This window comes from Morone saxatilis, unplaced genomic scaffold (genome assembly GCF_004916995.1).
Source record: "Morone saxatilis isolate NCDOM2014 unplaced genomic scaffold, NCSU_SB_2.0 Contig5, whole genome shotgun sequence".
Classification (NCBI taxonomy): domain Eukaryota; kingdom Metazoa; phylum Chordata; class Actinopteri; family Moronidae; genus Morone; species Morone saxatilis.
In genome coordinates this window covers 11,504,902-11,532,610 of record NW_023340095.1, presented here as the reverse complement: position 1 = coordinate 11,532,610, position 27,709 = coordinate 11,504,902, and the positions used below count along the sequence as shown (strand labels likewise).

Sequence of the window (27,709 nt, the reverse complement as noted above, 5' to 3'; positions counted from 1 at the left end):
GAGACGTGTGAATGAGTTCTACACGGGCTGAAGAGCAGGCACTGCTGTTTACTTCATCAATGATGAATAATGGGGAAAAGTGTGACCTTTCTTGGTATTTGGAAAAACAATTGTTTATAACTTGAGCATTTTCATTTTCTCAAGTGGATGATGCCTAAGCCAGTTTAGCCCTTTCGTTGCACTCAGTTCTTTGCAGAATGCAATTCTCAGATTGGCCTGCTCTTGTGTAACTTCAGTGATCCTGTCGAAAGAACATGCATTTCTGGGAGCTTGGCAGATGAAATGGAATGTGTTCATTTTGAATGATCTTTACCTTGCTTTGAAGTTGTTCCTGTTTTGGATATTTTTACTGGGACCAACTGCTCACAGTTGCCTCAAGGGAGAGGCAGTAAAATCATCAGTGACTGGGTTTGAGTCCAAGCCATAATAACTTAAGCATACACTCCATTTAGCAAAGCTTTATTTTGGTATGCCAATATTATGTCGGGAAATTTAATTAGGCTATTTCAGTTTCTGTATGCATTGTATTCATAGCACAGTATGTATGTATTGTACTTGTTTGGTTTTTTGAAGTGAGTGGGAATACCAGTACATGTTAGGTAATATGTAAATGCACTGACATACTAAAAACATTTTTTGTTGTGAGGACTGTCATTAAACATACATGAGATGTATTGTTGATCATTTATTATTTATAAGTTCAGCTGCCTAGTTTTCTAGCAATGATTACTGTAGACATATAAATTAGTAGTTTGTACTTTTAGTATGTAAAAACACAACCTTCTGTTTTCCACATGTTCCATGTTCTTGTTGTTTACAAATATAAAAAACACTATGGTCTGTCTGTTGTCAAAGCCTATCACACTTAATCATGCATAGTTTACATATAGTTGCAGTGGGTTGTCTTTATGCCTGTGTGTTTGTGGCTACTTTTATAGGCAATCAAATATCAAATACAAAGCAGCAAAGCCATATGACATTTAAAAACAAGCATCCCTCCGCCTAACAACTTCTCATTGAAATCATTTGACCATCCTACCAGCTTATATGTACTCTATCCAGTATGTATAAGTAGGGTAATGTATCATCAGCATATCATATAAATCCATTGCCAGTTTTACCATCTTGGTTTTTGTCCACTGTTGTGACGCTGCCCTGTCTTGACCTGTCAAACACAGACACCTCCTCAGCGTCGGAAGACGAGGGTTCGCTGCGCCGGCAGGGACGTCTGGCCACCTCCACGCCCTACCAGGGCCACGGCCACCCAGCCGTTGAGCACTGGTTTAACCGTGTCATCCAGGGTTCGTCCACCTCATCCTCCGCGTCATCCACCTCATCCCACCCGGGAGGGAGATCTGTAACCACCACCAACACCACTGCCCACGCAGCCCTCAACGCCAACGCCGCAGCTACCGCACTGGCCGATCTCATGGCACACACCCAGCTAGGTCAGTGACACACACGCAGTATCACACGCCATCACATTTTAGCTGGACGATCTGTATGTTCTTGTCGCATCTTTAATTGATGCAGTGCTCTCATTTATTTATTCATTTATTTAATTTTAGAAGTATGTAGCGTAAACAAATGCCAGAGCGACCACCACAGCATTTATTGCCTAGGCTAATTTGCAATGTCCGTCCGTAGATGGGCCTTTAAAATATGACTGAAACATAAGACTGTTTCAGTTTTAGTTCTGTAGTTAATGGAACTACAAGGTCACCTGGGGGCCTGGTTATGCAGGCACTTATAGATGAGTTTGAGACTCAAAAGTTAACATCTTTAGAACATGGCAGTGATGCGATCTTATCAACCTCCTGCACAAAAGTTGAATCATCATAAGAGGCTTGGTTATTGTAGATATTGTTTGTGACCAAGAGGTTAAACAATAACTTCATCCAGTCGGTCCAGAGGTGAAGCAGTTTTGCTCAACATCAGTCATCCTCACTCTATTCGGAGAAATTAAAAAAATTGTGTAGTGTGGTTGTGAGCTGAAGTAGGAAGGTATTATAGACCTAGAATGAAAGTGCAGCAAGCAGAATAAGATGTTTAAAAATATTTACTGCATGTAGTGTTATCACTGTTGACGTATGCTGGTGGAAGAATCAAGTTTCATTGGAGTAAAACTGTAATCACATACAGTCCTCTAATAAGCAGAACCCCCTACTAAGCCATATGATTTTCTATTTTACTTCTTCCATTGTCTTCCAATTGCTGATATCAGCAGAATTTTGATGCTTTCTATTATTGCCAGCCATCAGAATTTTTGCCTTATCAAATATGACGTCTTCACTTGCTCAGACTGTTTTTCTACAACTGTAGCTCAATCGCAGACAGACAGTGGTGTCTTACACATCTGCTACAGCTGAGGCCGTATCTCCCTCCAGATACACAAAAGCACTTGATGAGGCAAGACAAAGGGAACCGGTGACAGAGTTTTAATTCAAGTCTCTCTAATTAGTCGTCTCCGTCTGCCATCTCACTATCATTCAGTCATGTGAACAGGTTAACAGCCACTTCCCCGTCAAAGCTCCTCGTTCCATGTTACCATGCCAGTGTCACAAGCTAGTTAATGAGATTCAGGGGATTTATCGCCATCCGTCTCTCCGCATCAGCAAAGTGAGATGGTGTCTTGCTCGTGTTTGTGTGTGTGTGTTCATGTGTGTCTGTACATGTTGCTGGCAGAGCGATATCCTATTAGGATGGAGCTGTCTGATTTCTGACCAGCTTGTCTCTCCTCAAGGTTGCTGTCATAAAATAGCAGCAGTGACTGAAAGGAGCTATAAATAAATCACCCGTATTATCCTCTTCCTTGGTCACTTGAAGTCTGATTCTGTCTGTTATTCAATTCAGCAATAGACGATGAGTAGTAGGCCATCGTGCATGAGCATGAACATTTTAGGGTCATTTTTGATTTTGTTATACACGTTATATGTAGTTAATACAATACTATCTATAAGTTATTACATGCTTTGGAGGTGAGCTTCAGCTCTCACAGTGCAGCCACTACAATTTCACCATGGTTGTTTCGGTACACTTGGTTACAATAGCACTTTAGTGATTGATGATGATTGATTGAAGATTTTAAACCCAGTTTCCACCATGCCACCACACAAAGCACCTATACTCACTTTATTGGGTACACCTGAAAAATTTAATTTGATCCCAAAAAAACCAGCGCAGCCATAAACTCTCTTTAAAAGATAATAATGTTTAGTTTTGACTGACATTGTCAGAGACATATTATCTAAGCTGTAAATAAACAAATAAAAGGTTGTAGTTCGCAGTGGTGTTGAAATGGACTGTACGTATATATAGTATAAAATGCAGTCAAATCCAACATCACCATTAATTGTGAAAATACACATAGAGTTGAATTAACACCTCTCTGACAGTGTCAATACAAACTGAACATTGTAATCTTTCTAAATGTAAAATGTAGTAGCAGATCTACACATACACTGGATTGCTTGGCTTTGTGTAATTCTGTAAAAACTTCATCCTTTTCAGCACAAAAAGGGCAGACAAATGGAGGCTGTCACAATGTCCTCAGACTTGCCTGTTAATCATACTACACAGACATCTTGTTCTTAGTGGATACATTACATGCTGAGGAGAATGTATCTGCTGAATAGAAACACTGACTCATTATCATGGCAAGTAGTTAAAATGGAGGTAAAATGTGAAGTCCTTGTTGAAACACACTCTTCTGCACATAAAGACCCTCCACTTGCAGATGACAACAAGGTTTTTTGCCTCTCGATCAAATTCTTAAGCTGTCACATCAGTTTGTTTGCAAGCACATGAAGTATACTTTCATTTAGTAAACAACAACCCAAAGTAGGACCTCGCGTTTGACCTTTTAACCCCCCGACACCCCACCCATCACAGATAACCACTCAGCGCCCCCCGATGTGACGGGGCTGTCGGAGCGCTCCTCGCTTCACGCGGAGCGGCCCCAGGTGGCCTCAGTGCGAAGCGTTTCCCGGGGCTACAACCACCACACCAGCGTCATGGAGACTGCAGATGGTGAGTTTCTTGCTCACAAACACACACACACACACACACACACACACACACAGAAACGCAGTCACCTCCTTTTCCCTTTCTCCCCTGCTGTCTGTCCCTCTGTCCTCTCCTTAGTAGTCAGTCTGCCTGTCAGACTGGCACAAGCTGCTGACTGACCCTCTTGTGTTGCCATGGTAACACTGTACCTCTCCAACTCCATCAAAAAACATTATGTTTTCTCCTTAAATGCATAATATGTCATTGACACTAATAACATACACAACACACAATTGATTGATTTATACAGGAACACTGTTTCACTTCAATCACGTGACATTACCAGAGATCTACCTTTGGAAAAATCACTGATGCTTTAAGATAGATATTTTTACAGTATATGCAGTATATTAGAGTATATGAACCAGTCATTTTAACAGTCATATAACAGCGTTACCAGAGTGTTCCTGTCATCCTTCCATCTTCATTCATTCAACATCCACGCTGAAATGCTGCTTTGAATAAAAGTCTAATGTATCGGTAAGTTAGCAGCCAGAACACTGGAACAGCACAGCTATTACCTTCCTGCCATCCAGGCTCTGTCATTAATGTGTGCGCTGTTTGGGTTTTCACTGCTACTAAATGCTAAACCAGCCCACCTGGGTGACGGGACTTGTTTGTAAAATCTATGGATTTTTAAAAGATGTAAACAGTGTCATTTTTATCTGTTTCTGTTTGGCTGTTTGGTGTTTAAGATGTTTGAAACACACACTTCCTGTGCAAGTTTTCCCACATTGGTAATTAAAAATATGCCAAAAATAACTAAAATAACAAAAACAGCAGAAAATCCTATCTTTGTTGTTATGGTACAATAAGTCTGTTTTTAAGCCTGTTCTCACCTACTTCTGGCTGCTGGTAGATTTCTCACACATTCACACACACAAACACAAAGTTAACAGGACTGTTTCACTGACATCCTGATATGTCTCTCCTCCAGGCTGTGAGTGGAGAGGTGAAGGATCCCTCAGTTTAATGGATGGTATTTATAACTGTTCCTCCAACTCTATCGCAGTCGGCTATATGTGCACTCTGCTGCGTGTGCATTTGTGTTTGTGTGTGTTTGTGTTTCTGCCTTCGCCTCCACTGTCAGGTCTAGCACTTGTCAAACCGTGTGTGTTTTCCAAAAATATATGCAAAGCTATGGTGAATCCAGTCATTAGATTCCTCTGTGTGTGTGTGTATGTTTGTATAACTGAGTGTGTTGCAAAGGCTTTGGAATTTATAGCATCTTCAAGCAATGTCTAACCTAAATGCTCTTCAAATTGATCATGCGTAAGCAGATTGTGCTAAAAGGCCATTTCCGTGACAGGTGTAACTATTCATCCGGGGGTTGTGAATAATTTGCATGTTGACATACTGGTTTCTGCGTTCACACTGAGACACTAAGGCTTGTCAGTTTATGTTTCTCACTACATTCTGCTTCAACACAAGCCTGTGAGCCTGCAGCCACACAGTGGGTTCTTTGATGGCAGCCGTCTAGCACTGTTTCCATTTTAATAATGACACATAGTTGTCACACAGGAACTTGACTTCTGGATACTGACGCTGTATGTGTTGGTTACTTTATAGAGCACGCACATTTTGGTGCATTTTGTCAACAAATCGCATGAAGAGACCAAAACCAACTATGAATTAATCAGAGTAACAAGTATTGAGTGTGCATGCAAAGCCTGATATAGCTTAATCCTCTGTGCCATTGCCGTTGTCATTGTTCTCCAAAAACTATTAAAAACACAACAATGCAAGGCTGTTGCAATGGGTGACACCTTCATAATGATAAAGTTGGGTTCTTTAGTTTCATTTTGGTTTGATCCCATATGTACTGTAAAAACTGCAATTGTGTTTTTTTTTTAAGGAAATTAAAAAAGGACTTGCTCAAAATGAAACCATATATTGTGAACCGCTTTTAGAGAATTGTGCCTTCAGTAAACTTAGGGCTGAGAGCCAAAGACGGGCAGGGAAGTCTAAAATATTAAGAGACAGACTGACACATTGTTGGTCTTTTACTTTCCATGGGATTTGTTAACAATAAGAAAAATATACAATAAGCACAGCCTTGTTCTTTATCTCTGTCTTTGTTGTAGTCTTGGTTATTGGTAAATGCAATGCTGTGTTTATACTACTACGAAGACGCGGTGTGGTGTTTTTTCGAAACTAGAGCCAGTGATTGCTATAGTAATTGAATGATGTGGATGGATGACTTATGAAATGAATATGTTAATTATAGTCTTGATCACAGACAATTCCTGGTTGGCTGCGATATTAATGATCAAGGCCCTTGAGTGGGTGGGTTTCGGGGTCCTCAGATGTTGTCCTGTGTGTCAGGGGCTCTCTAATTGGCCCATCAGGTGCAGTGCTGACCCCCACTCGTCTACTCCCAGTACATCTGTCCCTACACGAGGAGGCAAAGTCTGTCTGAGTCGGGCTTATTATAGTAAGATAGATCAGGCAAGCCGCGTGCAGCTGTGGCCTTCGTCTCCTGTGGCTGTCTGGAATGTCTGACACAGACCACCCTTCCCAAACTAAGTATGAATTCATGTGGAGGAAATGATGTCCAGTGATGATTATAGTCGGCACATACCCATGTCCAAAATGTGAGGGAAACTGGAGACTTCCCCTCTTCTCTCATTCTTAAACTGTTGTTTCTCCCTTTCTCTCCTGCTTCTTTATTTATGTTCTTATGTCTTTTCAAAGGTTCATATCTCTGCGATTATGATTATGCATTGTATTTGTCTTCTGGTTCAGCAATTTTAATGTAATTGTCAAAAGACGAGCTTATATTTTGACTTGATTGTGGTATAGTTGGTTTTAGCCTCCCACAATTATGAATTTTGCAGAGCGTATGTGAAACAGACACCTTTTGAGACACCTCGTGAATCACTTATTGCAGCTAGAACATCTTTGTTGCTAGGCAGCAGGCGAGGAGGCTCCTCATTTCCTGATTTATTTAGCCTGTGAGTTTAGTCAGTAGTTCTGGAGTGACTGAAAGACTGTAACCTCTGACCTCCAGGTGACTGTAGAGGACCTCGAGGTCCACTGTTTTGTTGTCTGGCTACAATGTGAGTGACAGCTGTTTGTCCTCTATGTCTCATTACAGCATTACACTGACCACCGTCTCTCTCTTCTTTTCTGTCCTCTCATCCATCCCCTTCTCCTTATTTCATCAATCTCACAATCAATCTGTCAACATATTTCCTTCTCTAATGTACCCCCTCCCACCTGCTCCATTACATACATTTCCTCCCTGATATTCTTCCTTTCCATGTCTCTATTTCTCTCCACACCCCCCTGCCTTTTCCTTTTCATCCCCTCCAATTTCATTGTGTAGGTGTTCCAGTCAACAGTCGCGTCTCCTCCAAAATCCAGCAGCTGCTCAACACTCTGAAGAGACCAAAGCGACCACCGTTGCGAGAGTTCTTTGTCGACGACTTTGAGGAGCTTTTAGATGGTAAGCTGGCCTGAAAGTAATTACACTGCTTCTGTTAAATCAATAAATCATGAAAAAAAAGCATCCCTCTTTCTGTGGTGTGATCAGCATACTGATCCGAGACTTCAGAAGTTAAAGCCTGTATTTCATATAAACACTCTTTTGAGTGTGTGACAGCCACATCAGCTTTTATTTTATAGCTTTCAGTGGAGTTTTCCAGCTTCAGTGTTGGTTATTTATCAAATATTGTTGCTGCCAAGATAAAAATGTCACATTGACCTCCCTGCACCTCACAAATAAACAGTCAAGGTACACTTTTAGATCAGTGGTTGTTATTTTGTCTCCAGATAAAGCTGAGACCACCAGGTGTACTAAGGAAGTGGTTAGAGAATACTGGGTGCAGGAATACACTCAAACACACAGAGGACCAGCCCTGTCCGACCATTTCCTCCATTCCAACCAGCCCATCGTGGGTTTTGGGTGGTACTCTGCCAGGCTGAATAAACAATGTGAAAATGAATAAGTGGCAGGAATAGTAATACATCAGCAGGTAATTGTAAAGCCTCCCTGACTTTGGCACAGAAACTATGGCGTGGCAAACCTCTGTGGTCTGCTCGGTGTGAGCAGAAAAACACACAGAGCTGAAATGGCAGCAGGTTGGACACTATCTGTTCCTGATAGAGGTGTTTTATTTGGCAGGGACATCTTGCCAGCTCAGTTAAACAGCTCTGAATTATCAGAGAGTTCAGGAGAATGTGAGGGGAGAATAATGATGAAGTGATGGAAGTCAAATCAAAGAGTGTGTAGGGCGAGTAGGTTGAAGGATGAAGAAAGAAATAATCCATTGCTCCAAGTTTCTCAGGAATTTGTATCTGAGGCAGCTAAGACTGATGAGGACAGAACACAGCTCGCCTTTAATCCTCCAGCTTCATCCATCTCATTGTCTTTCAGTCCCCACACACCGTTTGTTACCCTGCCTTTCTTTAAGACAGTTCGGAGCTCAGATGACACCAGTACACTAGGAGCTAGTTCTGCTTTGTTGCTCAAAATACCCACTGAACCAGACTCATGCCGATGCCCTGTTCTCTTCCTCACGTATTTAGTCCAGGAACCAGATCCCAACCAGCCAAAGCCAGAAGGCCAACAGATGAGTCCCCTGGAAGGAGATCATCTCGGGATGGTCAACAAGTGGCCTCCCTCCTTGCCAGCAGCCTTACAACGGTGGGGCACCACCCAGCCCAAGAGCCCCTGTCTGACAGCACTCGACAATGTTGGCAAACCCGTCTACACACTCACCTATGGTAGGTTTCAACCTGTAGATGATTGGCCCAGAATTTACAGTGGAAATGGAAAACAATGTCACTTTTTGTCATCCATTCTTTGTGGGGTTCTCTGTGCAAATAATGGACAATGTTTTGTCTGTGCCCGTCCCTAGATACCTTTATTTTCTGCTGTTATTCTCGGTCATTTTGTATGTGTGAATGTTGAGTTGTGTGACTGGGGTTGTTACATCAAGTGAAATATTTGACACTGTGTGTTCACCTCCTTAGGTAAACTATGGACTCGCAGTCAGAAACTGGCCTACACTCTTCTTAACAAGCTGAGCACCAGAAATGAGCCTTTGCTCATGCCTGGAGACAGAGTAAGTCATGATATTAAAATGTGTTAAATGGTGGTTACATCCCTTTTTGTATTTAAAGCACTTGGTTCATGCTCCTCAAAGGATATTCAGCAAGTGCAACAAATAAGCTAAATTTTGCTCAACCACTCGTATTAGCAATGATCAACAGTTAAAGATGTAAAATCTGGAGCTGTAGTATACTGTACATGAAGTCTTGTTTAAAATGAAATGGTTAAACAAAGAGCATATTATTATAAAATCAGCCTACTTCAAATCTATATTATATTTTTTCATGTTTTTGTTTTGTCTCATTACTTGTGAAGGGAAGCAAATGTTTGGTTTCAGATCTTAAACATGATACTTGCTGCCCCTTACCTTCCATACTTTTATGGACATATCTTACCATGACGTATTGTATTATCTGTGATACACCTGCAGGTTGCACTTGTTTTCCCCAACAACGATCCAGTGATGTTCATGGTAGCCTTCTACGGCTGCCTCCTGGCAGAGCTGGTACCCGTGCCTATCGAAGTGCCGCTGACCAGAAAGGTAAAGGCAGATACAAACTAAAATCTCCTGGGAATGTATAGACATTTTTGATATCTACAGAATCATTGAAGAGCTGTAGTGACCCCTGCTGGACATTTGATTCCAAAATGATTGAAGGAGTGACAAGATGTGCACAGTTGTTGTTTTAATGTAGATATTTACCAAAGAACCTCTAACCTCTTGGTTCTTCACATGATTACAGCAGCAGCAACATTATCTTTGTAATAAACATTTATGAGTGTTATAATGCAATGCAGTTTCCTGCACATCAATCAGCTCAAACTGAACCAAATTCCTCCACATTAATTACACAGGCTGAATATTAATGTCTGTTCTTGAATGCCTTTTATAAGCATGCTGTTTGCAGACGCTGTGTTGTAATTAATGAGATTTGAGTGAGGTGAAATGATGTGTAATTTCAGTCAAAATATTAGATCACAGGCCAACTGTTCTCTGGAGTCAGAAACTCATTCGCTCACTCTGCCAACTTACATTTTTCCTCCGTCTCTTTATCTATGCCTCTTTTTCTTTCTTTCTTTTTTCCTCCCACCTTTTTTTCCTTTCTTACACAGTATGGTTTGCTCAGCACCAGTCTAGCTGTAATCTAATTTGCACAGCCAATCAAATATGAGTGAGCATTTGTCAGATCTTGGGCTTCGTTCCTGCTACGATTGGGCTTTGATGCTCAGCAGTAGAGTTTTTAATAGTGATTGGCCGTCACTTTGCTTTCTTACCTGCTGCTGCTTTGATTTACGATGCTCTGAGGTTTCTTCTTCTTCAGTCATCGGCCTTCTTTCTCTCCCTGTTACTATTCCCACATTCCCTCAGCATACTTTCTCAAAGCTGAATTTTATTCTTCTTAATAGTTGATTGTTGTGTGACAGACACTGTTTGCCAAAAGTTTTTGACAGCATGAACTTCAGTTTTTCATCCTCTTTGGTCCCCTAGGATGCAGGAAGTCAACAGATTGGCTTTCTGTTGGGCAGCTGTGGCGTCACGTTGGCACTGACTACTGACGCCTGTCAGAAAGGCTTGCCTAAAGCACAAACGGGGGAGGTAGCCACTTTTAAAGGTACAGCCTGTTTTATTTTGATTTTGACTACCCGTCTGTATAGTTTAATTTGGTTTGAACTGACTTCATGTTTCTGTCTCTGCAGGCTGGCCCCGGTTGCTGTGGTTCGTGACAGATGGAAAACATGTTGTGAAGCCTCCGAAAGACTGGCATCCTCCACTACGGGAAGCCAGTAATGATATAGCCTACATAGAGGTAGGTGTAGTTTCATTGATGTTACAAATAAAACAAAGATAGATTTAACATATTTTCACTCATATTTTATGTATTGTTAATATGTTTTTAATAATTATGTACTCTTCTTTTTTATATAATCCATGTCTCATTTTTCTGAATGAGACTGTTCAAATGTTATTCCTTGTTTCTTACGTGCAGTATAAAACCAGCAAGGAAGGAAGCACTATGGGGATCACAGTGTCCCATTCAGCCATGCTGGCTCACTGTCATGCCCTTACACAGGCCTGCGGCTACGCTGAAGGTGAGGTGGACAGACATTCAGTTAGTTCTAGTATGTGATATAGAGTGAAATAGATGATAACATGAAGGAATATGTAAAAGAAATGTGACTTTATGAAACTGTGTTAAAGCTGAGCATATCATCATCATATAAACCTATTTTGTAATCTATGATATTATAGAATTTCCCCTTCACGTTGCTCACAGATATTATCAGAGTGTGATTACAGTACAGTTTGATAAATGCAGCTGCTCAGCTGGCTGTGTTTCTTCCCGTCAGACCTGGATCAGGTCTGCTTAAAAAGAAAGCGAACGTGAGGCACCTCCTCTCCTCCAGTGTCCCAGTTTTCCTCTAAATAACTTCTATCTGCACCAGCAGCCCCTAGAGACGTTCCTGGTCTGAGACTTAGTGTGGTGCTTCACTCAATCCAATACTGTAACAATCAGGATTTACAATCATCATCGTATGATTGCTTTTGTAAAGAATATGAATGTCTCAAACCCCTTTTCTCCCCTAACCTTTGCAAAATCTCCTTTTTGATTTGCAGCTGAGACCATAACCAACGTCCTGGACTTTAAGAGAGAAGCAGGATTATGGCATGGTGTTCTTACTGTAAGTGGTCTTCAACCCTCTAAAGCTAATAGACTATATATAAGTTATATAATCAGAAGAGATCCATGCTCAGTTTGCTGATAAAAAGTCTGATTCATCTGACTGACTTCTTCCCTATGAGGGTTTTTTCTATCAATACGTAAATACATTCAAACTAATTAAGTCCTGATGGACAGAAACATCTTATCTCTTAATTCAAGAGTTTGAAACCTTTAAAAAATATTCTGTTTCTTCCAACATATACTCAAATCAGCTTTGATTAACTGGTTTCAGACATCCTGTGTGATTTACATACAGCTGATCTATGACCTGCTGTTGCATGTTTAAATTTCTTAAAATCGCACAGCAGTAGCACAAACATGCTTTTATTTATACTCTTAAGTGAAATCTTGTCATGACTCGCAGCTTGTTTACAGTGACATGGTGCTGATGTGATGCTTTATGTCTCTTCTAATGGCAGAGTGTCATGAATCGGATGCATGTGATCAGCATTCCTTACTCCCTGATGAAAGTCAACCCCCTCTCCTGGATACAGAAGGTCCACACATACAAAGGTGAGGGTCAATCCACAATTTCAGCCCTATGAAGAGAGACTTAGGTCTCAACTTACAAAGAAGCACACACTTAGGACTATATAGGTTTTATACAAGAAAGTACCCTAAAAAAAATTCTTTAATAGCTCGCTTGTTGGTGTTTACCCAACATTTTGTTATTGTTTTGAGTGTCTGTAAGCGTGTATAAGACCAAATTGGGCTTCCAGAAAGATTGTTTCCTGTGACAACACATTTGAGAGGGGTGGATGGAATATAGTAATAGTTTGTTGGACTCATTGATTTCTGGTTCAATTGTATTAGTCCGATTGATGACAGGAGGCCTGCTGCGCTGAATAAAATTAATCTCCTGTCTGGTCTGAGCTTTGCTGAGTCACCTGTTGGCAACTGAGTCAGACCATGTTGCTATTTGATGTCAGATTTTGTGAGCTGTGATTGGCTGTCAAGCTGGATGATAGATATGTTTATTGAGTGATTGTATTTTGAGCTTGTCTCTTTGTCTTTTTGTGCCCCTGCACAGCTCGGGTTGCAGTGGTGAAGTCGAGGGACATGCACTGGTCTCTGCTGGCCCAGAGAGACCAGAGAGACATGAGCCTGAGCTCCCTGCGCATGCTCATCGTAGCCGACGGAGCTAACCCATGTGAGTCTACCTGCAGGTTCTCATTTAATAACATAACCTTATAAACACCCTGAAGCCACAAGAGATTATCATTGATTTGTTTTGTTTGTGTGTGTATGTTTGTGTGTGTTACCACAGGGTCGATATCCTCCTGTGATGCCTTCCTCAACGTGTTTCAGGCACGTGGGCTGCGACCTGAGGTGATCTGTCCATGTGCCAGCTCTTCAGAAGCCATGACTGTCGCCATCCGCAGGTGAGCTGCTGTTACTGCACCTTACTGGAGCAAAAGCAGCCTGCCACTGCTTTGTATTACTGTGATCTTGCAGGGAGAGGAGGGAGATTTGTCCTTTTTTAACACAAAGAGGAACTGTGGGATTGTATAGCTTTCTGCTGATCAGCCATGTAGAAGGAATAGGATGACAGACAGACACAAACACATCCTTCAAACAGGCAAACTAGCTTTATTTTTAAAATGAAAAGTATGTGAGAGTCTGGAAATGTTGTAATGGATCCAGACTCTGTACATTTGTATGTTTTTTCCATGAAAGGCGAAGGAAATGGAGAGGAATAAGTGACAGTTTTGGTTTCTGACAACTGTGGATGTCTTCAAATGCAAATCTTTACATGTGTGTCATTGTGTTCAGTCATATGAGTGTAATAGTAATAATGTCTACGTCCTGCAGACCTCCAGAAATGGGTGTTCCTCCTCCAGGAAAGGCAGTGCTGTCTATGGGTGGGCTGAGCCACAGTGTGATCCGTGTGGACACAGAGGAGAAACTCTCTGTCCTTACAGTGCAGGATGTGGGACAAGTCATGCCTGGAGGTACAGTACACTGCGCTTTTTATTAAGTTTTTGCTGCTATTAAAGGTCTATTGATAAAGATTTTCATTTTGACACCACAGAGAACAGAGGTGATCAGATCAGATTTTGTAGGATATAGCTGAAAATAAAAACTAAACTGAACTGTTTTTACACTTGCCAACATGTATATGTTGACAGATACTTAGCAATAATGCTTTAATATTTAATTCCAATATAGACAATTACTTTAAATGATATTTCATGTCCCACCTCCTGTCATCACTGTGTTTCTCCAGCTGTGGTTTGTGTGGTGCGAGTGGAGGGGACACCATATGTTTGTCAGACAGACGAAGTTGGGGAGATCTGTGTGAGCTCAGGAAGCACAGGCGTAGCTTACTACGGCCTCCCGGGTATGACCAAGAACGTCTTTGAGGTCAGTGTCTACATTACTGGAACTGTTCACGTGTGATTTCTCTTGCTGATTTCTTTAAATATTGTGTTCATAAATGTGTAAGATCAGTAAACTTTGTATATCATCCACACCCCTGTTTATTATTTATTATTATTTTAACTGCTGCTTAACTAAAGTTATTTTTAGCACGGTGATATTGCTATTGATTTTGACATAATAAAGACTGAAGAAAGGTTTCAATCCAAAGAAACGCATACAAATTTAAACCTTCATTGGGGGTGAATTTAATTAATGGTTTACCTTAAAATATCTCTTAAATGCGTTACTCATCTCATCATCTTTAAGCTCACACAGCATACTCAGAATGATGATATTATGTCTTATTTTAGTTGTTTTGAGTAAAGGCAACAAACTGTTTTTGTACTTCATCTATGAATGTTTGTTTTAAACCCTGTGTTTCTTGTTGCAGACCATCCCCGTAATATCATCTGGGGTTCCCATCAGTGACAGACCCTTTACCAGGACCTCACTGCTGGGCTTTGTGGGACCAGTAAGTTCCACCTCATTAATCAAAGGCACATCGAGGGATGGGCTTTGCAGATTAGTTTAGGCTATAAATTTGGTGTGTGGCATTTATTTATGCTATATACTTGTCCCTATACAAATAAACAAAATCATTTGTCTTTTAACGATACTTCACTTTGATTTCTATCTTATGGCATTAAGAGAGCCCTGTTTTAAACATACGTGTTCTGACTCCTCCCAGTTGTGATATGTTGTAGTTTTTGCAGCACATGCTAAGGACATATCTATCTACTCTACTTCAGATAGTATTCATTTGTCATAAATGATCAATCTGTGATATACAGTGTCTTATATTTTGCCCCTGTCCCAGGTAAAGCATCAGTTCACTAAAATCACAAAAATCAAGTGTGTCTTTCCAGAAACAATATTACAGTTACTCGGGATAATTCAGAGAACACAATTTCCAATGTGTTACTTATACTGATGGACACTCTACTAAAGATTGGATAAATGTCAAGATCTACAGTACCCATCTAACAGTATGTGCTTTGTGTTTCCCACCAGGACAGCCTTGTGTTTGTTGTGGGGAAGATGGATGGGCTGATGGTGGTCAGTGGGCGGAGACACAATGCGGATGACGTTGTTGCCACAGCGCTGGCAGTGGAGCCCATGAAGTTTGTGTACAGGGGGAGGTAAAGGAGGAAGCAGCCTGAAAAACATTCACAGTTTTCAAACTATACTGACAATGTTAGAGGACATCAGTAACAATGAGTACACTCCAGCTGTAACAGTGTTTTTTTTTAATGTTGTGTGTTCCAGGATAGCAGTGTTTTCTGTGTCCGTGCTGCATGATGAGAGGATCGTTGTCGTGGCAGAGCAGAGGCCAGACGCATCTGAGGAAGACAGCTTCCAGTGGATGAGCCGCGTCCTTCAGGTGCTCACTGTCTTTTTCACATTTTGCCACTTATCACACCTAATTAAATGAGTGTACCTGTGGATTTGCATTTTTTTTGTGCAAATCAGGTAAACTTAGTTAATATTACTCCTTACTCAGTATGAACAGCATGTCACAAGGTTTTAGATAGATTTTCTACTTCAATCGTTGGTTTCAGGACATTTAAATATGAAAATCAACTTGCAGAACCTTCAGACTTCCTTGAGATAATTTATTACAGAGAATAACTCTCAAATCTGGGATATTGGAGCATCCTTGAATGCAATAGGAAAAGTGTTCAATGATGATATTGCTTGAGGATACAAATTCAGTCAAGTTTTATTTCATGCTAGAAGTATTCGTGGTTTGTAGTTAATGTGGGAGAAAACACACTGTTATGGTGCAGCTTTGAGTCCCACTTAAGGCTGAAAACATAGCAATATTTTTGTCTTGATTTGGTTTATTTTCTAATCTACATATGCATGTAAAAGTGATTCATATGAAAATAAGAATAATTCGGTGTGAAATGATCCCCTAGGGTGCTTATTAAAGCTAAACGGTTTTCTATGTCATTTGAGCTGATACTGTGTGTTTTACACATTTCAATGTTTGTGTGTATGTTGTTTGGATTGCACTGTTGAGGTCTGTTTGATGTGTTTTTAATGTTTCCTTAGAAAATAGATTGATTAAATCTCAATGGGATTGACCTGCTTAAATAGTATTTTAATTAGAATAATAATTATGATAAAACAATGGACAGCAAAAAAAGTGCATGTTTTGTTTTTTACACATTGTAAAATTAAAACAACCTCCTCTAATTTACAGACAGTTTTGCTAATTTACAGACAGTTTTGCTGATCTCCAGTTCTCATCTGTTTTTGCATGTATAACCCGTCTGTTTCTAGGCCATAGACAGCATCCACCAGGTCGGTGTGTACTGCCTGGCTCTGGTGCCTGCCAACACGCTTCCTAAGGCTCCCCTGGGCGGCATCCATATATCTGAGACCAAACAGCGCTTCCTGGAGGGGGCCTTGCACCCCTGCAACGTCCTCATGTGCCCTCACACATGTGTCACCAACCTGCCCAAGCCAAGACAAAAACAGCCAGGTAGACCACCAGATCAGGTTTAGAAACAAATGTAGCATGAATACTCGTTTACTTAAGTCCTTCATTTGTTTTATTGCTGTGTTTCTTTTTATGTTGATATAAGTGTTGACCCTAAATTCACTTGTTACATGTGTGATGACGTTGATGATGAATGTGGTTGTGCTGGACAGAGGTCGGTCCTGCTTCTATGATAGTGGGCAACCTGGTGGCAGGCAAGAGGATAGCACAGGCCTGTGGGAGAGACGTGGCCCAGCTAGAGGACAATGACCAGGCACGTAAGGTAGATAGTCATCCTCATTTCACCCACTCATCACCTCCACACACATACTGCAGACTAAAGGACAAAGGACTCATAGTGGAGGGAGTGGAGTCTGAAAAACGTACAGCTGATGGAGAGGACATGGTTTCGACTTACTGCGAGTAATTGTAATTGTAATTTGGATTCCGCTTGTTATTACACCCATTACTCTTCTCAGCTTCACATATACTGAACCCCATCAAATCTGTCATTCCTTCATTACAAAACGCCACCTCTAGCTACCATGCTCCATTCATTCTACACTGTTGTGCTGTGTAACGACTCCGCTTTGTCTCAGTTTGTGTCTGACTTCGCTCTGTGTTTACTTTACTTTCTCTGTAGTTAAACTTGTGTGCCTCTCTCCCATATAGTTCCTGTACATACAAGATGTGCTGCAATGGAGAGCTCAGGCCACTCCAGACCATCCTCTGTTCCTTGTTCTCAATGCTAAGGTACTGCCTTTTTGTCGTGGTATATAAAAATGTGTTTTACAATGGCTAATATTTATAATGTGATATAGTTAATTACCCAGAAAATCAACCGAGAAACTGTATAAGATAACTTTTATATCTGTTATATAAAAACCAGTGCAGATTAATATAACTTCCTATCTGTTGCTCCTCAGGGCACGGTGGCTAGTACAGCTTCCTGTCTGCAGCTGCACAAGCGGGCAGAGCGAGTTGCTGCAGCACTGATGGGACGCCTCAACACTGGAGACCATGTAGCACTAGTCTACCCGCCAGGTAAGAGGCGCTACTGCTACTGTGCTACTTATATTTAGTGTCTGACAGCTGTCTTCGCTTGTCTTTAAATCTATCCATTAATCATAATCACACACCAGAAGAGACAAAGGCTCTCAGTAAAGTTCTTAAAATTAATGTAAAGCTGATTTTACTTAAACATTTATGTGCAGGAATCGACCTGATTGCCACCTTCTATGGCTGCCTGTATGCTGGCTGTGTGCCAGTCACTGTCAGACCCCCGCACCCCCAAAACTTGGCGACCACCCTGCCCACTGTCAAGATGATTGTTGAGGTAACAGAGTTCTTACAATTATTAAACCTAAAATATAGTCAAATAAAATAGCTAAATCTTTTTTATTACACAAATGTAATATATATGTAGTAATGCTGTAGTATCTGTTTGTTAAAGGTCAGTAAGTCAGTGTGTATCCTGACCACTCAAGCAATAATGAAGCTGCTGAAATCCAAAGAGGCTGCTGCTGCTGTGGACATCAAGAGCTGGCCCATGGTGCTGGACACAGGTGAATTATATACACATAGTCAACACACTGAGGTCTTCAATTTATGTTCACATGATGCCACCAAAGAGTAGATATTTAAGTAAAGAGAGGATATGGTCTGTGATTTCCATACCTGCTTTAAAACTCTCTTCCTCTGCCTTTGTTCATCCTCCAGATGACCTCCCCAGGAAGAAGAGTCCCCAGATGTACAAGCCCCCGACCCCAGAGATGTTAGCTTACCTGGACTTCAGTGTGTCTACAACAGGCATCTTAGCAGGGGTCAAAGTATGTTGAATGTTGGAGGACACACACACGAGTCATCTGAGTAGTTAACTGTTATGTTGTTTTGTTCTCAGAAGTTTTATAAATGTTAATATTTTACAGTCTGCTGTCAGCAGAGAGAGATCATGAATAAAACAATCATATGGTTACCGTCAGTACAAGATAACAAAACAAAACAAGTACAACGGGCATAACATTAAAGTCCACCGCCTCTGGCCAGAGGTTATCTATGGAGTGTTTTTTACTAGGCATCAGACGTGGAGAAAAAAAGTGAAATAATGGATCCCTAAGAGCTTTAAATTGTATTTTACTCCAGAATCCAGATTTGATTCATCATTTGTGTCTCTGTATATCATATCATCTCTTCCAGATGTCTCACGCTGCCACCAGTGCCTTGTGTCGCTCCATCAAACTGCAGTGTGAGCTCTACCCATCCCGACAGATCGCCATCTGTCTGGACCCCTACTGCGGCCTGGGCTTCGCTCTCTGGTGCCTGTGCAGGTAAAACAGCAGACAAACACAAATGACTGGCAGTAAAATAAGAAATCAAATTATCAGTGTTAAAGAACCTGTTCTAGTAGCTGGAACAAACGTGTTATTTTCTGGTGGAGCCCACTCAGCCTCTCTGTTTGCGTGTGCGTTTCTGGTTTCAGTGTGTACTCAGGCCACCAGTCGATCCTGGTTCCCCCTCTGGAGCTGGAGAGCAATGCGTCTCTGTGGCTCGCGGCAGTCAGCCAGTACAAAGTGCGCGTCACCTTCTGCTCGTATTCAGTCATGGAGATGTGCACCAAGGGCCTGGGTTCACAGACAGAAGCACTGCGGGTCAGTTTGTCCCTTTAGGTGTTGAGTGTTGTTACTGGGGAAGCAACAAAAAGAGTTTTCTTCAATTACTCCTTTTTCCTTTGCTGCCACAGAGCTGTCATTATTGAGAAAATCAGGGTACTCAGGGGTGAAACACTTCTCAGCTCTGTATCTGTGTGTCTGCAGCACTTGAGACTGGGATTTTTTACCAATCACATCTGTGGTTTAATAAGTATAAATAAAATATATGATAAAAGGTTCTATGAATATAAAAATATAAAATATAAATATTATATTTCTCTCATCAGCACCTAGTTTGTATAAAACATCTTTGCAAATTGAGAGAGAATATTACATTATTACTGTAACTCAAGTGTGTTTTTACACAATATGCAATTTTTCTGATCCATCTCTTCCTCTTCCCACCCCCAGTTGCGAAATGTGAACCTGTCTTGCGTGCGTACATGCATGGTGGTAGCAGAGGAAAGGCCCCGGATAGCACTCACTCAGTCTTTCTCAAAGATCTTCAAGGACTTGGGGCTTTCGCCACGAGCCGTCAGCACCACCTTTGGCTGCAGGGTGAATGTGGCAATCTGTTTGCAGGTAAGCAGCTGGTGAAGGACGAAAAGGAGGAAATAAAAGGAGGAGGAGGGTTGGAGAGGTCATGACGTTCAATGTTTTAGTGGCAAAACTGGCGATGAATCTATGCAACATTTAAAATCAACATCCAAGAAATCCTTGAAAAACATACTATTGGCATACTATTGAATTTAAAAGAGTGAATGTTAGCGATGACAAGTGGCTTATTTTCTTCCTTTATACAGCTCAGATAGCCAGTGTATGAAGTAGTTCACTGAAAAGAAGAAGTGAAAAAAAAGAGAAGAGCACAACAGAGATGAAAAGATACCTGTCATTTACAGGAAAAGAAAAAATCAATTTTCTTTTTTACCTCTAATGAGTTGATAAAATAAATGAAAACTTTATTTATTTGAATCTTCTATTTATTTTTACTTTCTAATTTTTCATCTCTCTGCTTTTCTGCTAGTGTGGCACTGTACACATCCTCTAACAGAAGTAATGGCAAAAATGAGCCAGTAATAAACATATAAAGCTTTATATTTCATAGATGCACAAGAAGGTTTTTAAAGGATGCACTGAAAATAAAATCCTCTGAGTTGCTTCTCAGTCTGACTGTTCATCATTTTTTCTTTTCTCCTTTGGCCCTTTGATGTTCCGGTTTATTTGTTTCTTCCTATCCCTGGTGAATTTTTTCGTGTGTGTGTGTGCATGTGTGTCCATGTATTTAAATATATATACATATATATATATATATATATCTCTTTATTTATCTGTCCTGCCCTGTCCCGTCAGCCCAACAGGTTAGGCAAACTGGCTGAGCAGGTAACTGTAGGATAAGAGTTGCTGTTTGCTCAATGGGCTGCCGCTGGATCTGTGTGTGTGTGTATGTGTGTGTGTGTCTGTCTGTGTGTTCATGTGCGTGTTTGTAGTTTATCTTGCATGATTTTTTGCTTAACCTTAATTCACAGTTTTTTCTCTTGGTTTTCTCATTCTCTGACCAGCTTCGCCCTGATTTTACCGCTGTTCATTTTAGCCGAGTCTTACGACTGGCTCTCAACCTTTGTTTTAAGATATATGTGAATTATATGTGATGTGCTACTACATTATACCATGAGCTAGCAGCATGACCGTGATTCAGTTGATTTGGGAGGGCCATGTCATTACCCTATGATCTTTATTCTACAACGTGATACGAACATTTGAAGAAGAGTCGTTTATGTATGTTTTGGGTGTTTATACCAGTGAAAGGACAATTTATTTTGATTAAATCCCAATTTTCTAACTTTCATTTACTACAATTTACCACACTTAGTTTTTGCATTTGTTGTATTCGACATAATAATGAATTATTAAGTTATTTGTATAATGAATATTCTATTCATAGCTTTTTCTTTTACACCAGCAGTCATTTAATGAGAGAAATTATTTTGTCCTTTAATTTGTCTTCAAATTGCTCACACTTCATAAATTTTGGAATTAAGCTTCTCATTAACAAATACTACACACAGTTCTGACTCTTCGGTTGTACTGGATGAACCAGCCTGTGGATCAGGTTCATAAAAGCAAAGGTTTGACAGTACTGATTAAGCAACTTTTAATTAGGCTAATCAGACCGCTGGCTTCGGTTTTATTGCAAAGACTAATCTCCGGATTGGGTCTGAAATGCTCCATGCTCCCACTCTGTTGCTAAAGCTTCTGCTTGGCTCGACGCGCCGGCTCATTAAACTGAATCAGCCCGCTCTCTCTTCTGTGTTTGGCTTCGACCTCACAGACGACCATACAGCAACTCATTGCTAGCTTGTGCTCTGGCTATAAACTGGCAAAGGAGTGATGGAAAACATAATGTGTTGTGACTAGTCTTACAGCAATAATGATGACAAATCCCAAAGCTGAAGGAATCAATATCTGACAACCAGAATCAGTAGTTGAGAAATGGTTCAATTAGAATCCAGTTGGCAGAGCTTTAGACGTTTAATCAAAACAAATGGTCCCCAGTGAGAGTTTTTCAGACATTTGTGTGCTTTTTTTTTGTCACAGAAGATAAACATTTGAAGGAAATAAACTGCAGTTGATTTATAATTTATTGTAGGCTTCTAATAACTGGCACTGTCGCTTGTCTCTTCTTACACTTGTGAAAACAAACCGGCAGCACTGAGGTGATTTTTAACTCTGCCGGTACTTACAGTGTCTGTGAGTTTTGCCTCAGTCCTAACTATCGTAGCCTGGCTGGTTGGCTTCTGGCTGCGCCTCCTGCTTTGTCAACAGTTGTATCATAAGCAGCTTCCACCTCCCGTCCACTCAGGCAACACTCAGCATTCATTTCAGGGCTTGTGAGAGTTACATTTTTGACTCATGTTCCACTCTGCTGGTTTTTCTCCAGGGCACAGCTGGACCGGACCCCACTACTGTTTATGTAGACATGAGAGCTCTTCGACATGATAGGTAATTATATTGCTTATATAGCAGAATGAATTAATGAATGCCTTTATTATTCTTTTTCACTTTGTTTCTCTCTTCATTTTTCTTAGATTCATTTTTTTACTTCTTTTTACATATGCTGAGAAATAATAGAAACATTTTTAATTCGTCATTTTGTTCTTTTTAATGTTTTAATGTGTTTTCTTCAGGGTTCGCCTTGTAGAGAGAGGGTCACCACACAGCTTGCCACTGATGGAGTCTGGGAAGGTACGGCATCACATACACACACAGCATGCACCAAAATACTACAAACAACTGTGACATTATGCTGCAAGAGGGTTGCTCTTTTCTCAAGCTGTCTTTATTTGAGATATGGCTGTCTGCTGTTGTAGATCCTTCCAGGAGTGAAGGTGATCATCGCCAACACAGAGACTAAAGGACCGCTGGGAGACTCCCATCTAGGAGAGGTAACGATATCTGAGACTTGTTTCACCTGGTTGTGAGCCACAATCAGTGTGTTTACATGCACTTAAGTTACAGGTTATAGTTGGCTTTCTGTAATAAACTGACCACTTAAATGTCACATAAAGGAGACACCCAATTTCTGCAGATTAGAACAACCTGGTTTCTCCAGTTAGATTTTTCCTGGAGAGAGCCTCAGCCAATTTATTTTCCATGTGTACACCTGGTTATGTGTACATAACATATAGGGCAACTGGATTAAAGGAAAGAAAGAATCTTTCTATTCGAATTATTATTATTATTATTATATATATTATTATTATTATTAAAAGTCTGGCTAAAATTAAAATGTACACAAAGTTGCAAGAAGAAGTCTAAATAAGAAATTTTCTACCACAGAACATTTGATTTGATTTGTAAAATTCAGACACTACAGTGTTTATTACTGACCTGCTGCATGTGTAACCTGGTTTCTTTTGTGCCTATAAACATAATGTCTGAGAAATGGAGCCATGCAGCAGCACTTACTGAGTAATATTTTTCTATTTATTGGGCTCTTTTCTGATCAGTAACCCACAAACAGGTGATGGACACTTTTTATTTAAAAAAAATTTTTTCAATTTATGTATTCTCTTTTTATTTAAATGTTGTATGACACTAAGAATGACACAAGACTCCATAACTTTGATCAAAAGAGCGACAGATGTGTACGGTTATCTGTGTAACGGTTACCAATTGTTGTGTGTGTGTGTGTAATAGATCTGGGTGAGCAGTCCTCACAATGCCACAGGCTACTACACAGTTTATGGTGAGGAGGCGCTGCATGCTGACCACTTCAACACCAAGCTCAGCTTTGGCGACACTCAGACTGTCTGGGCGAGGACGGGCTACCTCGGCTTCCTGCGGCGCACTGAGCTGACTGATGCCAGTGGAGGTGAGAATCATCAACACTCACTCGAACTTCAAGTCAGTTAATTGCTCTTTCTGTAGCTGGACTGATACTTAAATTTGAGATGTAAACTGATAAATCTGCGACTGTGTGTGTGTCTGTGTGTCTCAGAGCGCCATGACGCCCTCTACGTGGTGGGCTCTCTTGATGAGACTCTGGAGCTGAGGGGAATGAGGTATCACCCAATTGACATCGAGACCTCTGTTATCCGTTCTCACAAGAGCATCGCTGAATGGTGAGAAATTAACAATTATAGATCAATACTTTATTACCATTCAGTTTGAATTATCATCATGTAGTCAGATGTTTATCCACCTACCTTACACTCACCTCCTTTTCTCCTCCTGTCATCTTACTGCCCCACCCCCTTCCTTTTTCTTTCCCTTCATGCATCGACAACCTCATCCTCCCCACAGTGCTGTGTTCACATGGACCAACCTCCTTGTGGTGGTTGTGGAGCTGGAGGGATCAGAGCAGGAGGCCCTGGACCTGGTGGCCCTGGTCACCAACGTTGTCCTGGAAGAGCACTACCTCATCGTAGGGGTGGTGGTGGTGGTCGACCCCGGCGTCATCCCCATCAACTCCCGAGGGGAGAAGCAACGCATGCACCTCAGAGACGGATTCCTGGCCGACCAGCTGGACCCAATATATGTGGCTTACAACATGTGAGGGCCCTGCTGCGGGAGGGTTACCCCTCCATGTAGCTTATCACACAACAGGAGAACGCAGGACAGTAAATATGGGGCTCATAATTGATGCAAGCCCGATGTCAGCATGGCTTCTGTTGAAAGAAAGCAAGCTGACCTCCTCTTTCAGCTCTCGGAGTGGAAATATGAAAGAAAACGTGGATGCAAAACTACATACGTAAACATTTTTGACTCATCTAAAATGGAGTGAAATTCCAAGAGAAATGAGATTGACAGAAAGAAACCTCATGTCTGTTTCTACCTGTGATTTCTTGCCTCAACAAATAATGTTTCAATGGGCATTCTGGTTTTGTTAACGTGAGTTTTGTATTTATAACGTCTGACTCTCTTAACCCAGGACACCCGATAGCAGCCCAGCAGGTGGTTATGGTATAATACTACACTGTGCCATTAACATAATTTACTTTGTCAGTCTCCAGAAATGTTAGTTGTGTTTGCCCAGCACTTGTGCCATAGAACAGGACAGACGGCAGTACCATAACCCTATGTTTCATGTTCACAGAGCCTCCTGTGCCGTTGCAGGTCGTATGCTTTACATAGAAAAAGTCTATCCCACGCACATCAGCTCTTCAAATTATGGTTGCAGCCATGTTATTGTGTTAACAAAGAAGCACACAGCAGTGTTGGTTGAGGGGGCAGTTAGTGTTATTTGTTGCTCATTCCAGCAGTAGTGCTTTAGTTTTTGGTGTTAATAACAGAAACCTTAGAAATAATGTTGTGGTTTGACTCAATCTCATTCTTTTCTCGATCTAAAATGTGTAATATAGTTGTTGTTTTATCTGAACAAAATGCAATATGAGTGATGTGAAAGATGTTGCTTTGAATGACAGCAGACAGTAAGTGCCGATCATTCGAAGTCATGACATGGCGGGGAGTATAATCGTTGCTTACTATTAGCAACGTGCCAAATGATATGAATTAAGCCTTAAGTGTTTTTTTTAGATGCCTGTTCCTATCCCAGCTCCTGTTTAACTTAATTTTGTGAAGTTTATCAGCTGTTGGATAGGGAGGGAATATGCAGAGAGAGGTTAGGTATGGTAAATCCTGCTTTTATTGCACCCAAAGTCTTGATCTAAGATGAATATACTTGATCCTAACATCAGCCATTACAAACACACACACATTCTCCATAAATATTTTTAATAATGTTTGTCCCTATTGTCAGCTGTGTTGAATGTGTTTTATAGCAAAAGACTGGAATAAATCGTAGTTGATATGGGTTTGATGCAGAAAGTTATAGCCTCATTTTGAGAGCCATAAGGTTGAATGAGAGTTGAAAAATGTTGTTAGTTGCATGTACCGTATGAATCAAGTGTCTAATATGCTCGTAACACCATAACCTCCCACCTTATTATTACTTTGTAAAGATTAACTTCCCTGTATGTTGCTTCTTTTTTTCTATGTGCACATCCCTTCAGAAACAGGCTCCAGCCTGCTGTAAGTATGTACAGGTTTTGTGTAAATTATTAATAGATTGAGGAGACGACAGGAAGCATTACACGAAGACTGAATCTGGTATATATGTGAAGTTTCTCCATCACAAACAAAAATTATTTGAAATGTATTCTCATGTGTGGACATTGGGATGAGACATGAAAAGCCTTGTGAACATTTTTATAGTATGAAAGTACAGTGGGAACTGGCCACTTCCAGGGTGAGACGAAGCACACTCCGAGCACAAGGAGAAGACAGTTATGCTCTGGTAACTGCTGAGATGTCACATCCTCCAGAGCAAACTTTTGTTGTTAACATATGGAAAGATACATTTGTCTGATATATGGTTAGTTGTCATTATTTTCATAACATAATTTCTTAATGAATAAAAAAGTGCTTTTAACTTGAAATGTTTGTCTTCACTGGCAACTGAACATCCAGGTGTCCTGTCTAAAAAGAATATTTTAAGTTAGGTCAGTATTTTTTTTTATCTGGGGCACACACTCACACTTTCAGTTAAAGGTTATGATAAAAACCATGGACACACACACTGAGCTGTAGATTTGTCTGTGCTCACATAGTAAATGTTAACTTTGATGAAATCAAAATCAATATCTATCAGTTACGGTTGTAGTGGATGCTGACCTGAATCTCAGGAACATCCTTTTTTCATAAAGAAATGCTACATGAGAAGCTAATGGAACAGAGGCTAGCCTGGATGTGACGTCACTGAAAATTTGCGATTCTGATTGGCTGGCAGTTGACGCTATGATGTTTGTTTGGTTTGTTTAGTTTTACTATAAGACGCCAGTTTTGAACTAGTAAGAACAGTGAAGCTTAGCGACAGTGCTTGAAGCTTGGGTTATTAGCTATAATAATAAACTGATAATATAACAACCGCACAGTGAGAACCCAACACATTAATATACATAGCATAACATCCAAATCATGTAATGGTTGGAGGGAGAAAGAGAACTTTTAAAATAATGTTCTTCGAATGAGCTGCTAAATAAAAATGAATTAGTTTAATGTGTGTAACATTTAGGAGGCTGTATTGGCAGAAATGGAATATAATATCCATAGGTATGTTTTTATTAGTGTATAATCACCTGAATACTGTATAGGTATCATGTTTTCGTTACCTTAGAATAGGCCGTACATGGCATACATACATACGGACGCCACAGGTCACCTTCCATGGAGTCCGTTATGTTTCTACAGTAGCCCAGACTGGACAAACCACATACTGGCTGAAGATGGGGAGCTTTGGGTTTTTTTCCCAGTTACGCAGCCACCATAGTTCCTCTTAGTCACTTCACAGCCTGTTCTCATTCCCAGGTCGTCAAATACAGAAAGAGGTGTTCAATTAGTTGCAATCTGCAACTTCACTGCTAGATGCCACTAAATCCTACACGCTGGACCTTTATATTGCCTGTGCTCGGTTTAGCATGAGTGCTTTAAAGTTCAATTTGAAAACATACTCAGACTCAGAAGTTTTTGTGATTGCATCATACACAACACTATCAAATGCCTCACTGATCGAGTATTCCTCTAAAAAATTACCTTTTAGGATGTCTTTAATACATACTATCATCAGGAAAAGGAGAGGAAGTAATCATTCCCAATTCACTAATTATAGTAATACTGTGTCCAACCCAGGACAGTTTTATTCACAAAATGTGAAAACATCGGATATGAGTTTCATTCTTGATTGGAATTTATTTTTATTTCAGGAAGGTAAATGGTAAATAAAAAAAAAATTAATTTAGGATGACAAAATTCC

General features: G+C 40.6%; 1 protein-coding gene across 8 annotated transcripts in view; it reads left to right on the top strand.

Annotated features, from left to right (window-relative positions):
- Positions 1-26,336, top strand: part of dip2a (disco-interacting protein 2 homolog A) — a 77,047-nt gene extending 50,711 nt beyond the window's left edge. For 2 of the 8 annotated variants that reach the window (XM_035676294.1, XM_035676293.1), the window contains 36 exons: positions 1,179-1,448; positions 3,892-4,029; positions 5,003-5,044; positions 7,394-7,513; positions 8,596-8,793; positions 9,043-9,134; positions 9,552-9,662; positions 10,611-10,734; positions 10,820-10,929; positions 11,110-11,212; positions 11,739-11,803; positions 12,264-12,357; positions 12,875-12,994; positions 13,112-13,226; positions 13,657-13,796; positions 14,072-14,208; positions 14,657-14,737; positions 15,277-15,404; positions 15,532-15,646; positions 16,552-16,753; positions 16,924-17,033; positions 17,423-17,503; positions 17,677-17,794; positions 17,965-18,086; positions 18,204-18,315; positions 18,470-18,579; positions 18,947-19,077; positions 19,230-19,398; positions 19,810-19,980; positions 20,749-20,778; positions 22,337-22,398; positions 22,584-22,641; positions 22,767-22,841; positions 23,596-23,770; positions 23,897-24,020; positions 24,202-26,336. In XM_035676294.1, the coding sequence (XP_035532187.1) occupies positions 1,179-1,448; positions 3,892-4,029; positions 5,003-5,044; positions 7,394-7,513; positions 8,596-8,793; positions 9,043-9,134; positions 9,552-9,662; positions 10,611-10,734; positions 10,820-10,929; positions 11,110-11,212; positions 11,739-11,803; positions 12,264-12,357; positions 12,875-12,994; positions 13,112-13,226; positions 13,657-13,796; positions 14,072-14,208; positions 14,657-14,737; positions 15,277-15,404; positions 15,532-15,646; positions 16,552-16,753; positions 16,924-17,033; positions 17,423-17,503; positions 17,677-17,794; positions 17,965-18,086; positions 18,204-18,315; positions 18,470-18,579; positions 18,947-19,077; positions 19,230-19,398; positions 19,810-19,980; positions 20,749-20,778; positions 22,337-22,398; positions 22,584-22,641; positions 22,767-22,841; positions 23,596-23,770; positions 23,897-24,020; positions 24,202-24,454 (4,406 nt within the window). In that variant the 3' untranslated portion in view covers positions 24,455-26,336. The remainder of the gene's footprint in view (positions 1-1,178; positions 1,449-3,891; positions 4,030-5,002; positions 5,045-7,393; positions 7,514-8,595; positions 8,794-9,042; positions 9,135-9,551; positions 9,663-10,610; positions 10,735-10,819; positions 10,930-11,109; positions 11,213-11,738; positions 11,804-12,263; positions 12,358-12,874; positions 12,995-13,111; positions 13,227-13,656; positions 13,797-14,071; positions 14,209-14,656; positions 14,738-15,276; positions 15,405-15,531; positions 15,647-16,551; positions 16,754-16,923; positions 17,034-17,422; positions 17,504-17,676; positions 17,795-17,964; positions 18,087-18,203; positions 18,316-18,469; positions 18,580-18,946; positions 19,078-19,229; positions 19,399-19,809; positions 19,981-20,748; positions 20,779-22,336; positions 22,399-22,583; positions 22,642-22,766; positions 22,842-23,595; positions 23,771-23,896; positions 24,021-24,201) is intronic. The other 6 variants (XM_035676295.1, XM_035676300.1, XM_035676297.1 and 3 more) reach the window with 6 other exon arrangements.
- The last annotated feature ends 1,373 nt before the right edge of the window (positions 26,337-27,709 follow it).